General features: G+C 34.3%; 1 protein-coding gene across 4 annotated transcripts in view; it reads left to right on the top strand.

Annotated features, from left to right (window-relative positions):
- Window positions 1–12,613, top strand: part of ZNF711 (zinc finger protein 711) — a 29,531-nt gene extending 16,918 nt beyond the window's left edge. For all 4 annotated transcript variants that reach the window (XM_037164758.2, XM_037164756.2, XM_037164755.2 and 1 more), the window contains 5 exons: window positions 2,818–2,973; window positions 4,838–4,975; window positions 7,991–8,038; window positions 9,312–9,455; window positions 9,952–12,613. In XM_037164758.2, coding sequence (XP_037020653.2) covers window positions 2,818–2,973; window positions 4,838–4,975; window positions 7,991–8,038; window positions 9,312–9,455; window positions 9,952–11,129 — 1,664 coding nt within the window. In that variant the 3' untranslated portion in view covers window positions 11,130–12,613. The remainder of the gene's footprint in view (window positions 1–2,817; window positions 2,974–4,837; window positions 4,976–7,990; window positions 8,039–9,311; window positions 9,456–9,951) is intronic.
- The last annotated feature ends 1,718 nt before the right edge of the window (window positions 12,614–14,331 follow it).

Raw genomic sequence — 14,331 nt, 5'->3', positions numbered from 1 at the left:
ATATGTAAGAAACCCACAGCCAACATCATACTCAGTGAGTAAATATGTTTCCCTTAGGATCAGGAACAAGACAGGGATGTTTGCTTTCACCACTCTTATTCAACATAGTACTGAAGTTCTAGCCATAGCAATCAGACAAGAAGAAATAAAAGGTATCCAAATCAGAAAGGGAGACTAAAATTGTATTTATTTGCAGATGACATGGTAACTAACTGTATGTAGACAACCTATAGATTCCACCAAAAAAATGCTAGAACTGATAAATGAATTGAGTAAAGTGGGATACAAAATTAATACCCAGAAATTCTTTCCAACCAATAATTACCTATCAAAAAGGGAAAGTAAGAAAACAATCTTATTCTTCATTTCATCAAAAAATAAAAATACCCAGGCATAAATTTAACCAAGGAGGTAAAAGACCTGTACTTGAAAAATTATAAGACACTGAAGAAAAGGACTGAAGAAGATACAAATAAGCAGATTCACATACTGTGTTCATGGACACAGATAGGAAGAATTAACATTAAAATGTCCATACCATCCAAAGCAATCTATAGATTCAACACAATTCCTCTCAAGATTCCAGTGGTGTCTTTCACAGAATTAGAACAAATAATCAAAAAAATATATGGAATCACAAAAGACTGAATAGCCTCAGCAGTCTTGAGAAAGAAGAACAAAGTTGGAGGCCTCACAATACCTGTTCTGAAACTATACTACAAGCTGTAGTAATCAAAACAGCATGTTACTGGAATAAAAACAAACATGAAGATCGATGGAACAGAATAGAGTGCCCAGAAATAAACTGGCACTGTACTTGGTTATCATAGTATCACTGACTATATTCTCAATGCTGTACTTTACATCTCCCATGACTATTTTATAACTATCAGTTTGTACTTAATCTTTTCACCTCTTTCTCCCAGTCTCCTTCCTGTGTGGGAAACCACCAATCAGTTCTCTGTGTCTATGAGTCTGTGTCAATTTTGTTTATTTTGTTCTTTAGATTCCACACATATGTGAAATCATATGGGATTTGTGTTTCTCTGATTTATTTCACTGAGCATAATGCCCTTCATTTTTGCTGACTCAACTTTGTTTAGCATAATATTCCCAAGGGCCATCCATGTTGCCCTAAGTTGCAGAATTAATTCCTCCTGTTTAAAAAGAAACAAACCAATAATATCAGATACTTCACCATCTTTTTCAAATTTCATTTTAATCTGCTCCATTATCCTTCACCCAGTATATCAATATTTGCCAAAAATGTAGTGATAGAATTAGAGGCTATGAAGGAATTAAAATATTTTATTCATTTTGACCATTTTTGGTACTTTATTTCATAGTTATTTCAAACTATTTGAACACTTCAAATATTATTAAATAGTTTATATTGAATCATAAAGTTAAAGTAGGTTTGCATTGTAAAAAAATTCTGAAATTTATTGTATTTCACTATTTCAAAAGGTAAAAGACCCAAACTTACCTTTTTTTAGAGTACTGGGTTAATAACTTTTTAATATCACTGTTCATTCTTTTTTCAGTAGTTCTGGAATTATTTAGATATAGTCAGAGGCTTCACAATTTTATGTTTTATATATGATGCTATGATGTCCATAAGAAGAAGGAGCACATTTTCAATTTATATTACATTGTAGTTTTTAGGGACAAACATTGAAGTAAAAATTGGTAAGCATTTCATATTTGGGGAAAATATTTTTAATATGGTCAAAGAAGAAAATTTATTAATATAATTATTGCCTAGTTGGTGCATAGTTTTCATGTGAAACTAAATGTTATTTCTAAAGACTGTATAGCAGAGAATCAGAATTTTTAAGTATGCTTGAAATGTAAGAAACATTTTCAAATAATGTGGCTTTACCAATGTATATGATTGTGGTGCAAAGTATACATTAGTCAGTCTAGAAGTGTACAAAATCTCTGGTTTGAAGTTGTCTTCCATTGACTTAACAGAAATTATGAGTATTTACTAACATTTTATTTTTCTAATGACCTGAAAAGCCCTTTTTAGAAAATCATTCAGGTGTCTCTGTGTTTCCTCTTTTTCTTCATTCCTGGATCTCATATGTTAATAGGTTTAAGAAATACTTTGGGAACTGTTTATATGAACATGTTTCATAGGTGCATTCTACTTTTTTATGTTATTAATTTCAGTCTTAGGATTTAACTTAAAATGTTGAACATGATGGAAGATTATTTACTCTTTTCCAAAACCATTTTAAGCTGCATTATTAAATATGTCATATATAAATTGAAACCTGTGATTTTGAAATAAGCCAGGCATTGAAAGACAAATACCATATGATCTCACCTCTGAGTGGAACCTAATCGATAAAACAAACAAGAAAAATATAACCAGAGACACTGAAATAAAGAACAAACTGACAGTAACCAGAGGGGAGGGGGGAGAAGGATAGTGAGGGAAAATAGGGGAAGATCCATCAAGGAACAGGAATAAAGGACACATAGACAAAGCCAAAGGAGGGGTAGGTTCGAGGGTGAGAGGCAGGAATGGGTGGGGCAGGGAGCTATGGTGGGGTGAAAATGGAGACAAATGTATTTGAAAAACAAAAAAATCTGTGAGTTATTTTTATATAATTGTGATCATTTAGCACATCTGATTTTTACACTATTTTTTCATGAAGCATGCCACTTTTAGTGGTTGCATAATAGGTCATTAAGTGAATATAGTGGGTGGGTGATTAACACATAATTTCATGTTGCATTTATGCTTAACACCCACTAAATGTCAGTGGTACTTTTTGACTGAAATAGTTTCCTCCTTGTATTTTACAGTGGATGACGTCGGGGAAAAACTGGAGCATATGGGAAACACACCATTAAAACTTGGCAGTGATGGTTCACAAGAAGATGTTAAAGAAGATGGATTTGGTTCAGAAGTAATAAAAGTGTATATATTTAAAGCTGAGGCTGAAGATGATGTTGAAATAGGTACGAAGAGTCATGTTAGTTTATTGCTGTAATAGTTAGAGATTAGAAATTATCTTTTGTGGAGACTGTTCTAAAATTGACTTAAAAGTATAGATTTTTATAGGTTTCCTTGGGAATGGAATATAAAAAATTATATATGAATGTAAAGCAGGAATGCAGAATATATCATTCTTAGATCTTTTCAAACATGAGTAGAATATTACAGTTGAACATTAAAACAAATGAGTGGAGAGCATTTAGTTTAAAGTAAGAAATTATAATAAGTATTTAAGGGCAGGCCAAAACCACAGATAGCCTGCTTGGATTTCAGTCCTAGTTCTGCCATGTAGCTGAGTGTCCTTTGGTGAGTTAGTTAAACTTCTGCCTCAGTTTTCTCATCCATGAAGTAGCTATAGTGATAGTAAGTACCTCATAGGACTACTGTGAGGATTAAATGGGTAAGTCCATGTAAAAGATTTATAGAGTGGTTGGCATATAAATTTGATATATTAACATCTGTCATCTGTCACTAATGACTGAAAAAGTTAAAATGTAAATTATGAGAGAATTCTCCTGACATTTAGACATTTATATTGGAATGTTTTCGGGGATGGTTTTCTAAAGGAAAACACTTCTTTTTTTTTCAAATTATAAATGTCTTTATTTTTTATTTTTTTCTCAATAATTTTATTTAGTTATTTTTCAAGTACAGTGTTTTGCCTGTTTCTCCCGTCCCAGACCCCCACCCCATGCTCCCCACCTCCCTCCCATTTCCACCCCCCCCAGTTCTCATCCCTGTGTCCTTCATATTTGCTTCTCCAAATCCCTCCCCTTTTTCCCCCTTAAATTCCCTTCTCTCTCCCCTTTGGTCACTGTCCCCTTGTTCTCTATTTCAATGTCTTTGTTTTTATTCTGCTTGCTTGTTTGTTTTGTTGTTTAGCTTCCTGTTAAAGGTGAGATCATATGGTATTTGTCTTTCAACTCCTGGCCTATTTCACTCAACATAATGCTTTCCAGTTCCATCCATGTTGTTGCAAAGGGTAGTAGCTCTTTCTTTCTCTCTGCTGCATAGAATTCCATTGTGTATATGTACCACAATTTTTTGATCCATTCATTTACTTACGGGCACCTAGGTTGCTTCCAGCTCTTGGCTATTGTAAATTGTGCTGCTATGAACATTGTGGTGCATAGGTTCTTTGAAATTGATGTTTTAGGATTCTTAGGATATAATCCTAGCAGTGGAATTGCTGGGTCAAAAGGCAGGTCGATTTTTATTTTTCTGAGAAAATTTCATACTGTTTTCCATAATGGTTGTACCAGTCTGCAATCCCACCAACAGTGAACTAAGGACCCCTTTTCCCCACAACCTCTCCAACATTTGTTGTTGGTTGCTTTGTTTATGATAGCCATCCTGACTGGTGTAAAGTGGTATCTCATTGTGGTTTTAATTTGCATCTCTCTGATAGCTAGCAATATTGAGCATCTTTTCATGTGTCTCTGGATCTTCTGTATGTCCTCCTTGGAGAAGTGTCTGTTCAAGTCCTTTTCCCATTTTTTAATTGGGTTGCTTGTCTTCTTAGAGTGGAGTCGTGTAAGTTCTTTGTATATTTTGGAGATTAAACCTTTGTCTGAGGTATCATTGGCAAATATGTTTTCCCATATAGTTGGTTCTCTTGCTAATTTAATACTTTTTTTTTAGCCACACAGAAGCTTTTAATTTTGATGAGATCCCATTTGTTTATTCTTTCCTTTATATTCCTTGCTCTAGGGGACATATCAGTAAAAATGTTGCTGCATGAAAACATTTCTTAATATATTCTCCTTATTAATTTAGGAAATTATTCCATGATACTTCTCTATTTTGACACATGTTTCGATTTTTAAGGTGGAACAGAAATTGTCACAGAGAGTGAATACACCAATGGACATTCTGTAGCTGGAGTGCTTGACCAGAGCCGAATGCAGCGGGAGAAGATGGTTTATATGGCAGTTAAAGATTCTTCTCAAGAAGAAGATGATATCAGTAAGAAAAAAGGGCACTGGAGTGACTTATCAGTAGCCATCCTGTATTCTTTTAAAAAATAAAGCAATCTCTGAGATAGAAGCATTGCATAGGAGCCAAGGTCCTATGATACAAAGGTCCTATGAACAAAAGGTCATTAAAATAAGGCTGACCGTTTGTTCTAATTAATTTAAAAGAGAAGGGCTTTTCTGACCATGTATTGTTGAAATCAGCAAACATGAAATACTATGTCCAATACTGAGGCTACAGAGATTAGCAGCATACTGTTGCTCACTTCAGTAGAGCCCACAAACATACTGGGAGTAATGGAAAATCTAATTTCTGTGTGTTAGTGGACATGTCAAAGGTACATTATCTCATTTAATTCTCATAACTCGTCTCTGAGGTGGCTTATATTATCCCTGTTTTCTGCAGGAAAAGATGCTCAGGGGAGTTAAGTAATTACCCAAGATCATTCTAATAGTGGGAAAGGCAGAATTTGACCTCCTATCTGTCTAACTCTATGGCCAGTGTTCTTGACACATGGCAGTTAGCACTGTTGGCCTCTCTGGATTTAACAGTGGAAGGGCTAACTGACTGATTGCCTTCTGTCCCTGAGGAATTAGCTGATTAAGTATTCCTCCAAGTCAAGCTGCCAAGATCTTTACTTACTATACCTTTGATGGCCTCCAAGGAGTTGCTGCTTAGGGCTTCTTATCAGCTCAGTACCAACAGGTGATAAAAGATTTTCAGATTTCCTTTCTTGCCACTTGCTTGTGAAGAAATTTTACTCTCTACCTACTGTCTCCTTACCTCTTTGTAGGAATGCAGCCCTTCTCTAAGGCATCTTCTCTCTTCTTTCCATGGTGAGACAAAACTACTTTGTTTTGCCTGAGAAGGACAAGAGCCTCCACTTAAATTGCATTACTTGGACAATACCCAGCTTTCTGATCCCCACTCCTCAAATTTCCTTCCCTTGGGGGAAGCCATGGGGAACTGAATTCCAAGCCCAAGCATGAATAATATACTACACCGGAAAATATAAAAACAAATGAGTCTAGAGGGTTTCACTGGAGAGGTAGAGAGTTAAATACAATAATTGCTATATGCTCTTTTTTTTGCAGTCATTGGTAAGTAAAGGGGCATAGTAGAAGGTGGGAGACTGAAGTTTAGGTGAGCTGATTCCAGAAGTTCGTGGGGATGTGGAAAACATAGACCAATGACTCTTTCTGCTTAATTTAAAGAACAGAAACTAAGAAGAGGAGGAGCACTTTTTCCCACCTTTTTTCCACGTTTCTTCTATAGTGACTAGAAGATCTCATTACGTGAATCAAAGGAAAAGCATAAATCCAAGCCACTTTTCTATTTAACAGGTTAAATATAAATGGGTTATTTCACATGAAATATAGTAATTTATATTTTAAGTTATTTTTTTTACTCCAACACTATATTTTTAAAAATGAGTCCCACTTACTGTTTTTTTCCTCGGTAAAGTCTCCGAAAATCCTTCCTCTTAGAGGGTGTCCACATATTTTTGAGCACCAGAATTATACGTATATATTACATGTAATATGTATGTGATTTCAATGATTTTTATTCAAAATTTTTTCTGTTACTAGTATTTTTTACCATTTTTCATTGCATGTACAGTACTGCATTTAAGCTGCAGTGTGTGAGATACAGTGGACCACTTTTCTAGTATACATTCGATGGAAAATGCTTTCTGAGTTTCAAAGAACTATCAAGTAGAATTATGGAACACAATGCCTTTAATAAAGTTGTGATGCCCAGTGGACTAATAAATCAGTCAGTATCTTTCAAGGGCACATGTTTTATGTAATCTAAGACAAGATTCTAAGTGGAGAAAATAATTTTGATAAATGATTGTCTCCTAGTGGCACTAGCTTTCAAAGCTCCTAATATAATTTTTAAATTAACCAAATTGAAATCTTGAAAATTGAAGGATTCAAATTGTTTGGAATTTTTACCAATTTATTAAATGCTTGGCATTATAAATGAACAATTATTTCTAAAATTTAGGTTGTGCTGAAATAGCCGATGAAGTTGACAGGGAAATCATTGTATGGGAAGAGGAAGGAACTTCTCTCTCTGAGATTCAGCTTGAGGACTCTGGTGTTAATTTAAAAAAATTGTTCTTGCTGTCTGGACTGCAGCATGTGGTATTTTTTCTGACATTTTCATCTGATAAGTACATAACATATCTATTTGATCAGCCTTTAGGTCATTAAATATCCTGTGCTAATGCCCCTTGTGAGTTGGCTAACATTATGTTTTGCTGTGGACTGACCCTTCTCTAGTTACCTACATGGTTTTCTTGACCACATATCTTGTGTTATTTAAAAACCTTGCTTAATGCATTTTGCTTTTTGAGTAGGATTTATTTTAAATCCTACCTATAGAAGTGAGTGCCATACAAATTTGTTTTATAAAATAGGAATATTCTTTGAAAATTGATCCTCCCCCTTTTGGAAAATTCTATTTTCATGTATTAACATGACACATAATGAGATTTTGGGATTTTTAAAAGGAAAAGAATTCAACCAGGTGTGATCTTCTAGAAAATACGTAATAAAAGGTAAATTTATCAAGTTATTTTTTTCCTTTCTATTTTATCTCATTCCTACTTAAATTACAAGATGGTACAGGTAAACTCTTTACTTTGACAACTGTTGGTGTTCAGATGCATTAATTTATCTTAACTTGGTTTTCCTAAAGGTTCATTTATTCACCAGTCTTTTAATGAGCATCTTCAATTTTGAGGGTACTCTACAGAAGCACCTACCAAGTTTTTATTTAGAAAGTAAGATTGTTTGGGACATTAACAGTTCCAAGGATGCCAACAGCAGGCCTTATTTTCAGTGTGTGAGATTATCTAATCTCTGGGAGTGGAAAAACTCGGCAACAAAAAGTCTAATCCAAGGAACGGTGGTCAGAGTAAGATTTTATACATTAAGATGTGACCCGCTGGTAATCATTATACTCAGCATATCAGTTTATAATTAGTCTTTTTTTTAGGAGATGAAAGGAGAGTTTCACGAAGGTATGAAGATTGTCAAGCATCAGGTGAGAGAGTTTTATATGTCAGTTGTAAGTTAAATAGCCAATTTTGTATACTACTTGGCAAATGAGGAGTTACTAGTTTATATGTACAGACACATTTCTTAGATGGATTCTTCCTTGCTTGATCACATCTGATTAGTCACATAGGGATTTGTCTCTTTGGGGGATTGATTAATCTATAAACAGACATAGCATATGTTATTCTGTGAATGTAGTTATGGTCATTTATATTTACCTCAAAATTCACATACCAGGCAACTTACCACATGGTCCATAAAAGGTTGCTATGGAAAAATATACAATAGAAACTATTTTGACAGAAATGTAAAAAATGTCCATGATATCCACTACTTGGTAACATTTTCCTTGGAGCAGAATTGTTTTCTAATTGTTTTTATTGCAGCCCAGTAGACTTATGTTACATAACAGTAGGATCAACTGTTACACAAAACCAATGTGTCAGCTTATTTTTTAAATTTTAATGTAGTATTATATGATGGTTAATAGTTCATTTTATTTTCTTAAGCAAAAAGGCTTTTTCCTGAGATATACTGTATGTCTGTTCTCCCTTTGGGAGGTATTTGGCTCTCTAAATCTAAATGTAGATTTCAGAAGAATTGACGAGAGGCAAAAATCATGGTAGATTAAGAGTTTTGTAGGTCTACATTTTAAACTAAACTGCATAACAAAGGATTTCTGTGAACTGAGATTTTATTAAGTTCTTTATTCTGTATTGCACTGATCCCACTGAAATTGTGGTAAATTGCGTGCCACACCTGACTTAAAAAATACATCTTAATACTTTTTACGTTGTAAAGTATTCTAAAGTATATATGCAAGAGATGTCTTCTTTGTTATGTTGCACAAAGTCATCATGACTATATTGGTTCTCTGACATGTATTTCTTTGCCAAATCTCTCTAATGTCATTAGTCTTCCTTGGTGATAAATTGACCTGATACCAAGATTTTGTTTAAGGTCATAACAGTTTTTCATGTTATATTCACCTTATCAGTTTATTCCTTTAGGATGACTAAGTTGGGATATTTTAAAATTAATTTTATGTCATATCCTATTTAACATGTTTGCGTAAATATTTGTGTGTATGTATCAGTGTAAAAGAAGATAACATGGACATATTTTGTGAAATTTACTACTGCTATGTGAAATTCAGTGCAATAATGGCAACTTGGTGCCATGTCATCTCTAGTAATTCACCTAACAAAAAGCAAATATGTGTAAATATATGCAGTTTAATTTTGTGTCAATTTTTTCAGGAAATACTTTGGACTCAGCATTAGAAAACAGAAGCAGTACAACAGCACAGTACCTTCAAATTTGTGATAGCATTAATACAAATAAAGTACTTAAACAAAAGGCCAAGAAGAGGAGAAGGGGAGAAACCAGGCAGTGGCAAACAGGTAAATAACTATTATTTTGTTTTATGAATATTATAATAATTTGAAATGTGGAATTTTTTTGTAACTGAGGAAAAAATCAGTTGTTTTAGTATAGCTCTAGTCCCACATACTTGTTTGTGTTTGATCTAACTAGTTTTTTTTTAATACATTTGAGTGGTACTTAATGAAACAATGCTTGTTTACTCCTTACCCAAATGATGTTTTTAAAGACAATTTTCAGGTTGGTTATACAATAAGGGGTGCCTGTTTCTGGTTCACAAAGTGCCTGTGATGTAGCATTTTGGCAGGTGAGTAATCTGTAGTGAGTGCTGCTCATTAATTTTTAGTGATCCACTTTATCATAAATTGTTTTTAATGTGCATTTTATCTTACAAGATTCTATTCCACTAGCATAGTTCTTACATTGTGAATGTCAGGTAACTTTGGTGCATTTGTTATGAAATCCTTTTAAACAGTCTGGCCAAATGTCACAACTTCCATATTTTTTTTAATCCAGCTGTCATAATAGGCCCAGACGGACAGCCCCTGACAGTATACCCTTGCCATATTTGCACAAAAAAGTTTAAATCAAGGGGATTCTTGAAAAGACACATGAAGAATCATCCTGATCATTTGATGAGAAAAAAATATCAGTGCACAGATTGTGACTTTACAACTAACAAGAAAGTGAGTTTCCATAACCACTTAGAAAGCCATAAGCTCATAAACAAAGTTGACAAAACACATGAATTTACAGAGTATACACGAAGATACAGAGAAGCTAGTCCACTGAGTTCCAATAAACTTATATTAAGAGATAAGGAGCCGAAGATGCACAAGTGCAAATACTGTGACTATGAGACTGCAGAACAAGGACTATTAAACAGACATTTACTGGCTGTCCACAGCAAGAATTTTCCTCACGTTTGTGTTGAGTGTGGGAAGGGCTTTCGACATCCTTCAGAACTCAAAAAGCATATGAGAACCCATACTGGTGAGAAGCCATATCAGTGTCAGTATTGTGTTTTCAGGTGTGCAGATCAATCAAATCTGAAAACTCACATTAAGTCTAAGCATGGTAACAATTTGCCATACAAATGTGAGCATTGTCCCCAAGCATTTGGTGATGAGAGGGAGCTTCAGCGCCATCTGGATTTGTTTCAAGGACATAAGACACACCAGTGTCCTCATTGTGACCATAAGAGCACCAACTCAAGTGACCTTAAGCGGCACATCATATCTGTCCACACTAAGGATTTCCCTCACAAATGTGAGGTCTGTGATAAAGGTTTCCATCGCCCTTCTGAGCTCAAAAAGCATAGTGATATCCATAAGGGTAGGAAGATTCATCAGTGTAGGCACTGTGACTTTAAAACATCAGATCCATTCATTCTTAGTGGTCACATCCTTTCAGTTCACACTAAGGATCAGTCATTGAAGTGTAAAAGGTGCAAGAGAGGGTTCCGACAACAAAATGAGCTAAAAAAGCATATGAAGACCCACACTGGAAGGAAGATTTACCAATGTGAGTATTGTGAGTACAGTACTACAGATGCATCTGGCTTTAAACGACACGTGATATCAATACATACAAAAGACTATCCACACAGGTGTGAATTCTGCAAGAAGGGATTCCGAAGACCATCAGAAAAAAATCAGCATATTATGAGGCACCACAAGGAGGCGCTTATGTAATGAGACCAACATAAAGAAAAGAGGCTATTTGGAAAATTGGATGTGCTATGTGGCAGGAAAATTTCAGACTCTTTCATCTGGTTACAAATTTGATATTAAGTCATAACTTTACATTCTTTGTATTAAAGAAATTTGAATTGACAGAGGATCTCATGGCCCTCTGAAAATGACTTAAAGAATTTAAGAAACACCATGGAATGGTTGTAGAAAAACTTACTGAGTCGATTCAATAGGATTATATGCATAGACTACAGAGGGGAAGAACAAAGACAGTGACTTTACTGGGCTGATCACACCAGAGATATGATTCTGAAAAAAATCATGCTTAATTGAGGAGTTTAGCAGTGATTTGCTATGACAAGCAAGTCTTACTTCTATGAAATGTTAGCAATGAAATGGGAAAGGAAACGCAGTCATCCATCAGTCATTTAATCATTGAGCCCTTTGTATGGTACCTGGAAATTAAATTCCAGAAATCCAAGTTCATGTATTCAAATAAATTTCACTGGCAAAACAGGTTAGATTAATTCAATACTATTCAAAAGAATTTCAGAGCTGCCAAAAGTTTTACCACAAGGCAGGATGTTGGAAATACAGCACTCTGTGTTAAAGTCTAAGGTGAAGTCTAAGGATTACAGTTCCCCTTTTCCTGATGTTCAAGTTGATTGTTGTTCTGTATGGCGTATATAACAAAAGTATATTTGAGTCAAATATGGCTTTCTAAAACGGATGCAACCAGTAGTGTTGCAAAGAAAGTTAGCACTATATTTCTTAATGATCTAAAGATTAAATTGAGAGAACACAGTTTTCTTAAATATTATAATGTTTAGAAGGTTTTTTTTAGGACAGTCTTAGCAAGTATGATGGTTCTAGTCTTACTTGCTCTAATGTTTAAAGGTGCAATTTTATGCCATTATTGAAATTTTTGATTTTTAAAATCTATATACCATATAATTAACATGAATTTTCAATATGAGGCAGTGTTTACGCAGTATTTAACAAAACACTGTGCTGCCAATAGAGTTCAGAGGTGGATATTCAGTTTACAGTGTATAAATTTAAAATATGCATCCCTTTAACAACGCTTTGTGTTAGCATGCTGCAAATCAATATGGCGCTTAATATTAAAAGCTGGTTTAGGGAAATTTAATGAAATCCTGTTCATAAATGTAATGCATATGATGTGTACTTTTAAGTTTTAGTTGCTTCATGTTTCCACTCAGCTGTTCAACATAATTAAAATGTAATTTTACTTCACACTATATCGTGGCTTTGTGTTTTAACTAATGTTCACTTTTCTGTTTTTGCACCAGATAAGAATCAGTTCCTTGAGATAAATTTTTTATCTTTCTTAACTTCAGAATATTAAATTTGGAAAATCTAAAATTGTGTGTTATGTGGCTGTAAATGATGTACACGCTGTAAAATAAGATTGTCAATGTTACGTGGGATTATTATTTCTAAATGTTACTCATTGAAATGAGCATACAATAAAAAGCATTTATTGCACTTCAGAGTTGTATGAATTTATTTAAAGTTTTGCTCTACTGTTTATTCTTTATCAAAAGACTTTTCACTTAAACTGCTCTTAGGCAATTTAGTCTGCAGTTTAATGTGTTGTAGAATTTCGTGTGTTACCAACACAAGTTAGGAATGTAAACAATTTAATGAGTATCACATGATTATTCCTCAACAATGTAAGTTTCTGCTACAGCCAGGAGAGAATGCTATGAAAGTGCCCTTCCTAAGACTTGATATTTAATATTATAGGCAAAACTAAATATTTATAACCTGATTAATAAGTAATAACATCTTGAAAAATGAATCTAAAATTATGTTCCTAATACAGCATTATACATTTAAGAGGAAAACTTAAATATTTGACAAACTTCTGCAAACGAGCATAAAAATTATCTGCTATATTCAAACTAGTCATCATTCAGTACAATTCATGCACCCAGATATATAGCAGTATTGCTTAAGACTCTATTAGTTGAGCTAATTATTCTTTAATGATCACTAACAGAAAAGAAATATATTAGTCAGTACATGTTACATCAGTGCTTTTTTAAGCTTTACTGTTTGTAGAGCTCACCTAGGGATCTTGTTAAATACATACTCTGAGTCAGTATGTGTGGGATGGGGCCTTCAATTCTGCATTTCCAGTGAACTCCCATGTGTTACTACCAAAAGGGACAAAAGTCCCCAGTGTGATTCTTGTACTTTTTGGCAACTTTGCTTAAACAGATATATTATGGGTGAGACAAAGGCAATCTGTACTAAGGATATGGCAGTTGAGCTGAGACACAAGTGAAAAGAAGGGCCCAGTCACATGAAGATCTTGTGGAAGAACATTCAAGTCAGAGAAACATGTCAGTAACCTGAGATGGACCAAGCTTCAGTTGGACCATGGTGAGGGGGGCTAATGAGAGATGAAAACTGAGAATTTACAATGGGAGGCCATAAGAAGGTTTTAAAGAAGGAACATGTGATATGATTTACATTTTGATGATAATTCTGGAGGCTGTGTAAGGAAGGTATTGTAGAGAAGTTTGAAGGAAGTAGGAAGCCATAAAAAAAACGTTATTCTAGCTGCCCATGGTTACAGAGGAGCTGGAGAAAAGTAGATGGATTTTCTCTTTTATTTATATATTGGGTCTAGAAAGCCCCATCTGAGATAGAACAAATAAAAATTTAGTTCATATAACAAACAAAAATTGTCTAAAATTACAAATTTGCACAGATCTGTCTTATGACAAAACACTTCACCTAAAAATGCGGTCAAAATACCATCATAACAAAGAGAAATTTGGTAATTATTTTAAAAGCATTTTTCCAGAACAGTTCAGGACTATTTTGTGGAAATGGATTTCTCTGATTGTCACTTCAAAATGGCCTATACTATGATGGAGAGGAAAGGATTATTGTCAGTTGGGACAGCTACTCGGGTATGGCTCTCAAATTCGACTTATGCTCATACAAGACAACCAATAGTTTGAAACTTGAACTGACCTTAAAATTATGTATGATAGATATATTTTTGACCACATATAAAAGTAGAAGGATATAACGAACCCTTATAGAATATAGCCACTACCCAGCTTCAAGAATTATTTTGTGGCCAAGTTTGTTTCATTTATATTTTCCCTTACTCCTTCCTGTACCCACTTACCCTAATTGGTTTCTTTTGAAGCCACGCAAT

Source organism: Artibeus jamaicensis, unplaced genomic scaffold (assembly GCF_021234435.1).
Source record: "Artibeus jamaicensis isolate MK-2021 breed Jamaican fruit bat unplaced genomic scaffold, CSHL_Jam_final contig_241, whole genome shotgun sequence".
NCBI classification, from domain to species: Eukaryota; Metazoa; Chordata; class Mammalia; order Chiroptera; family Phyllostomidae; genus Artibeus; species Artibeus jamaicensis.
Note: the sequence above shows the minus strand (reverse complement) of the source record. Positions and strands in the feature narration are given on the sequence as shown.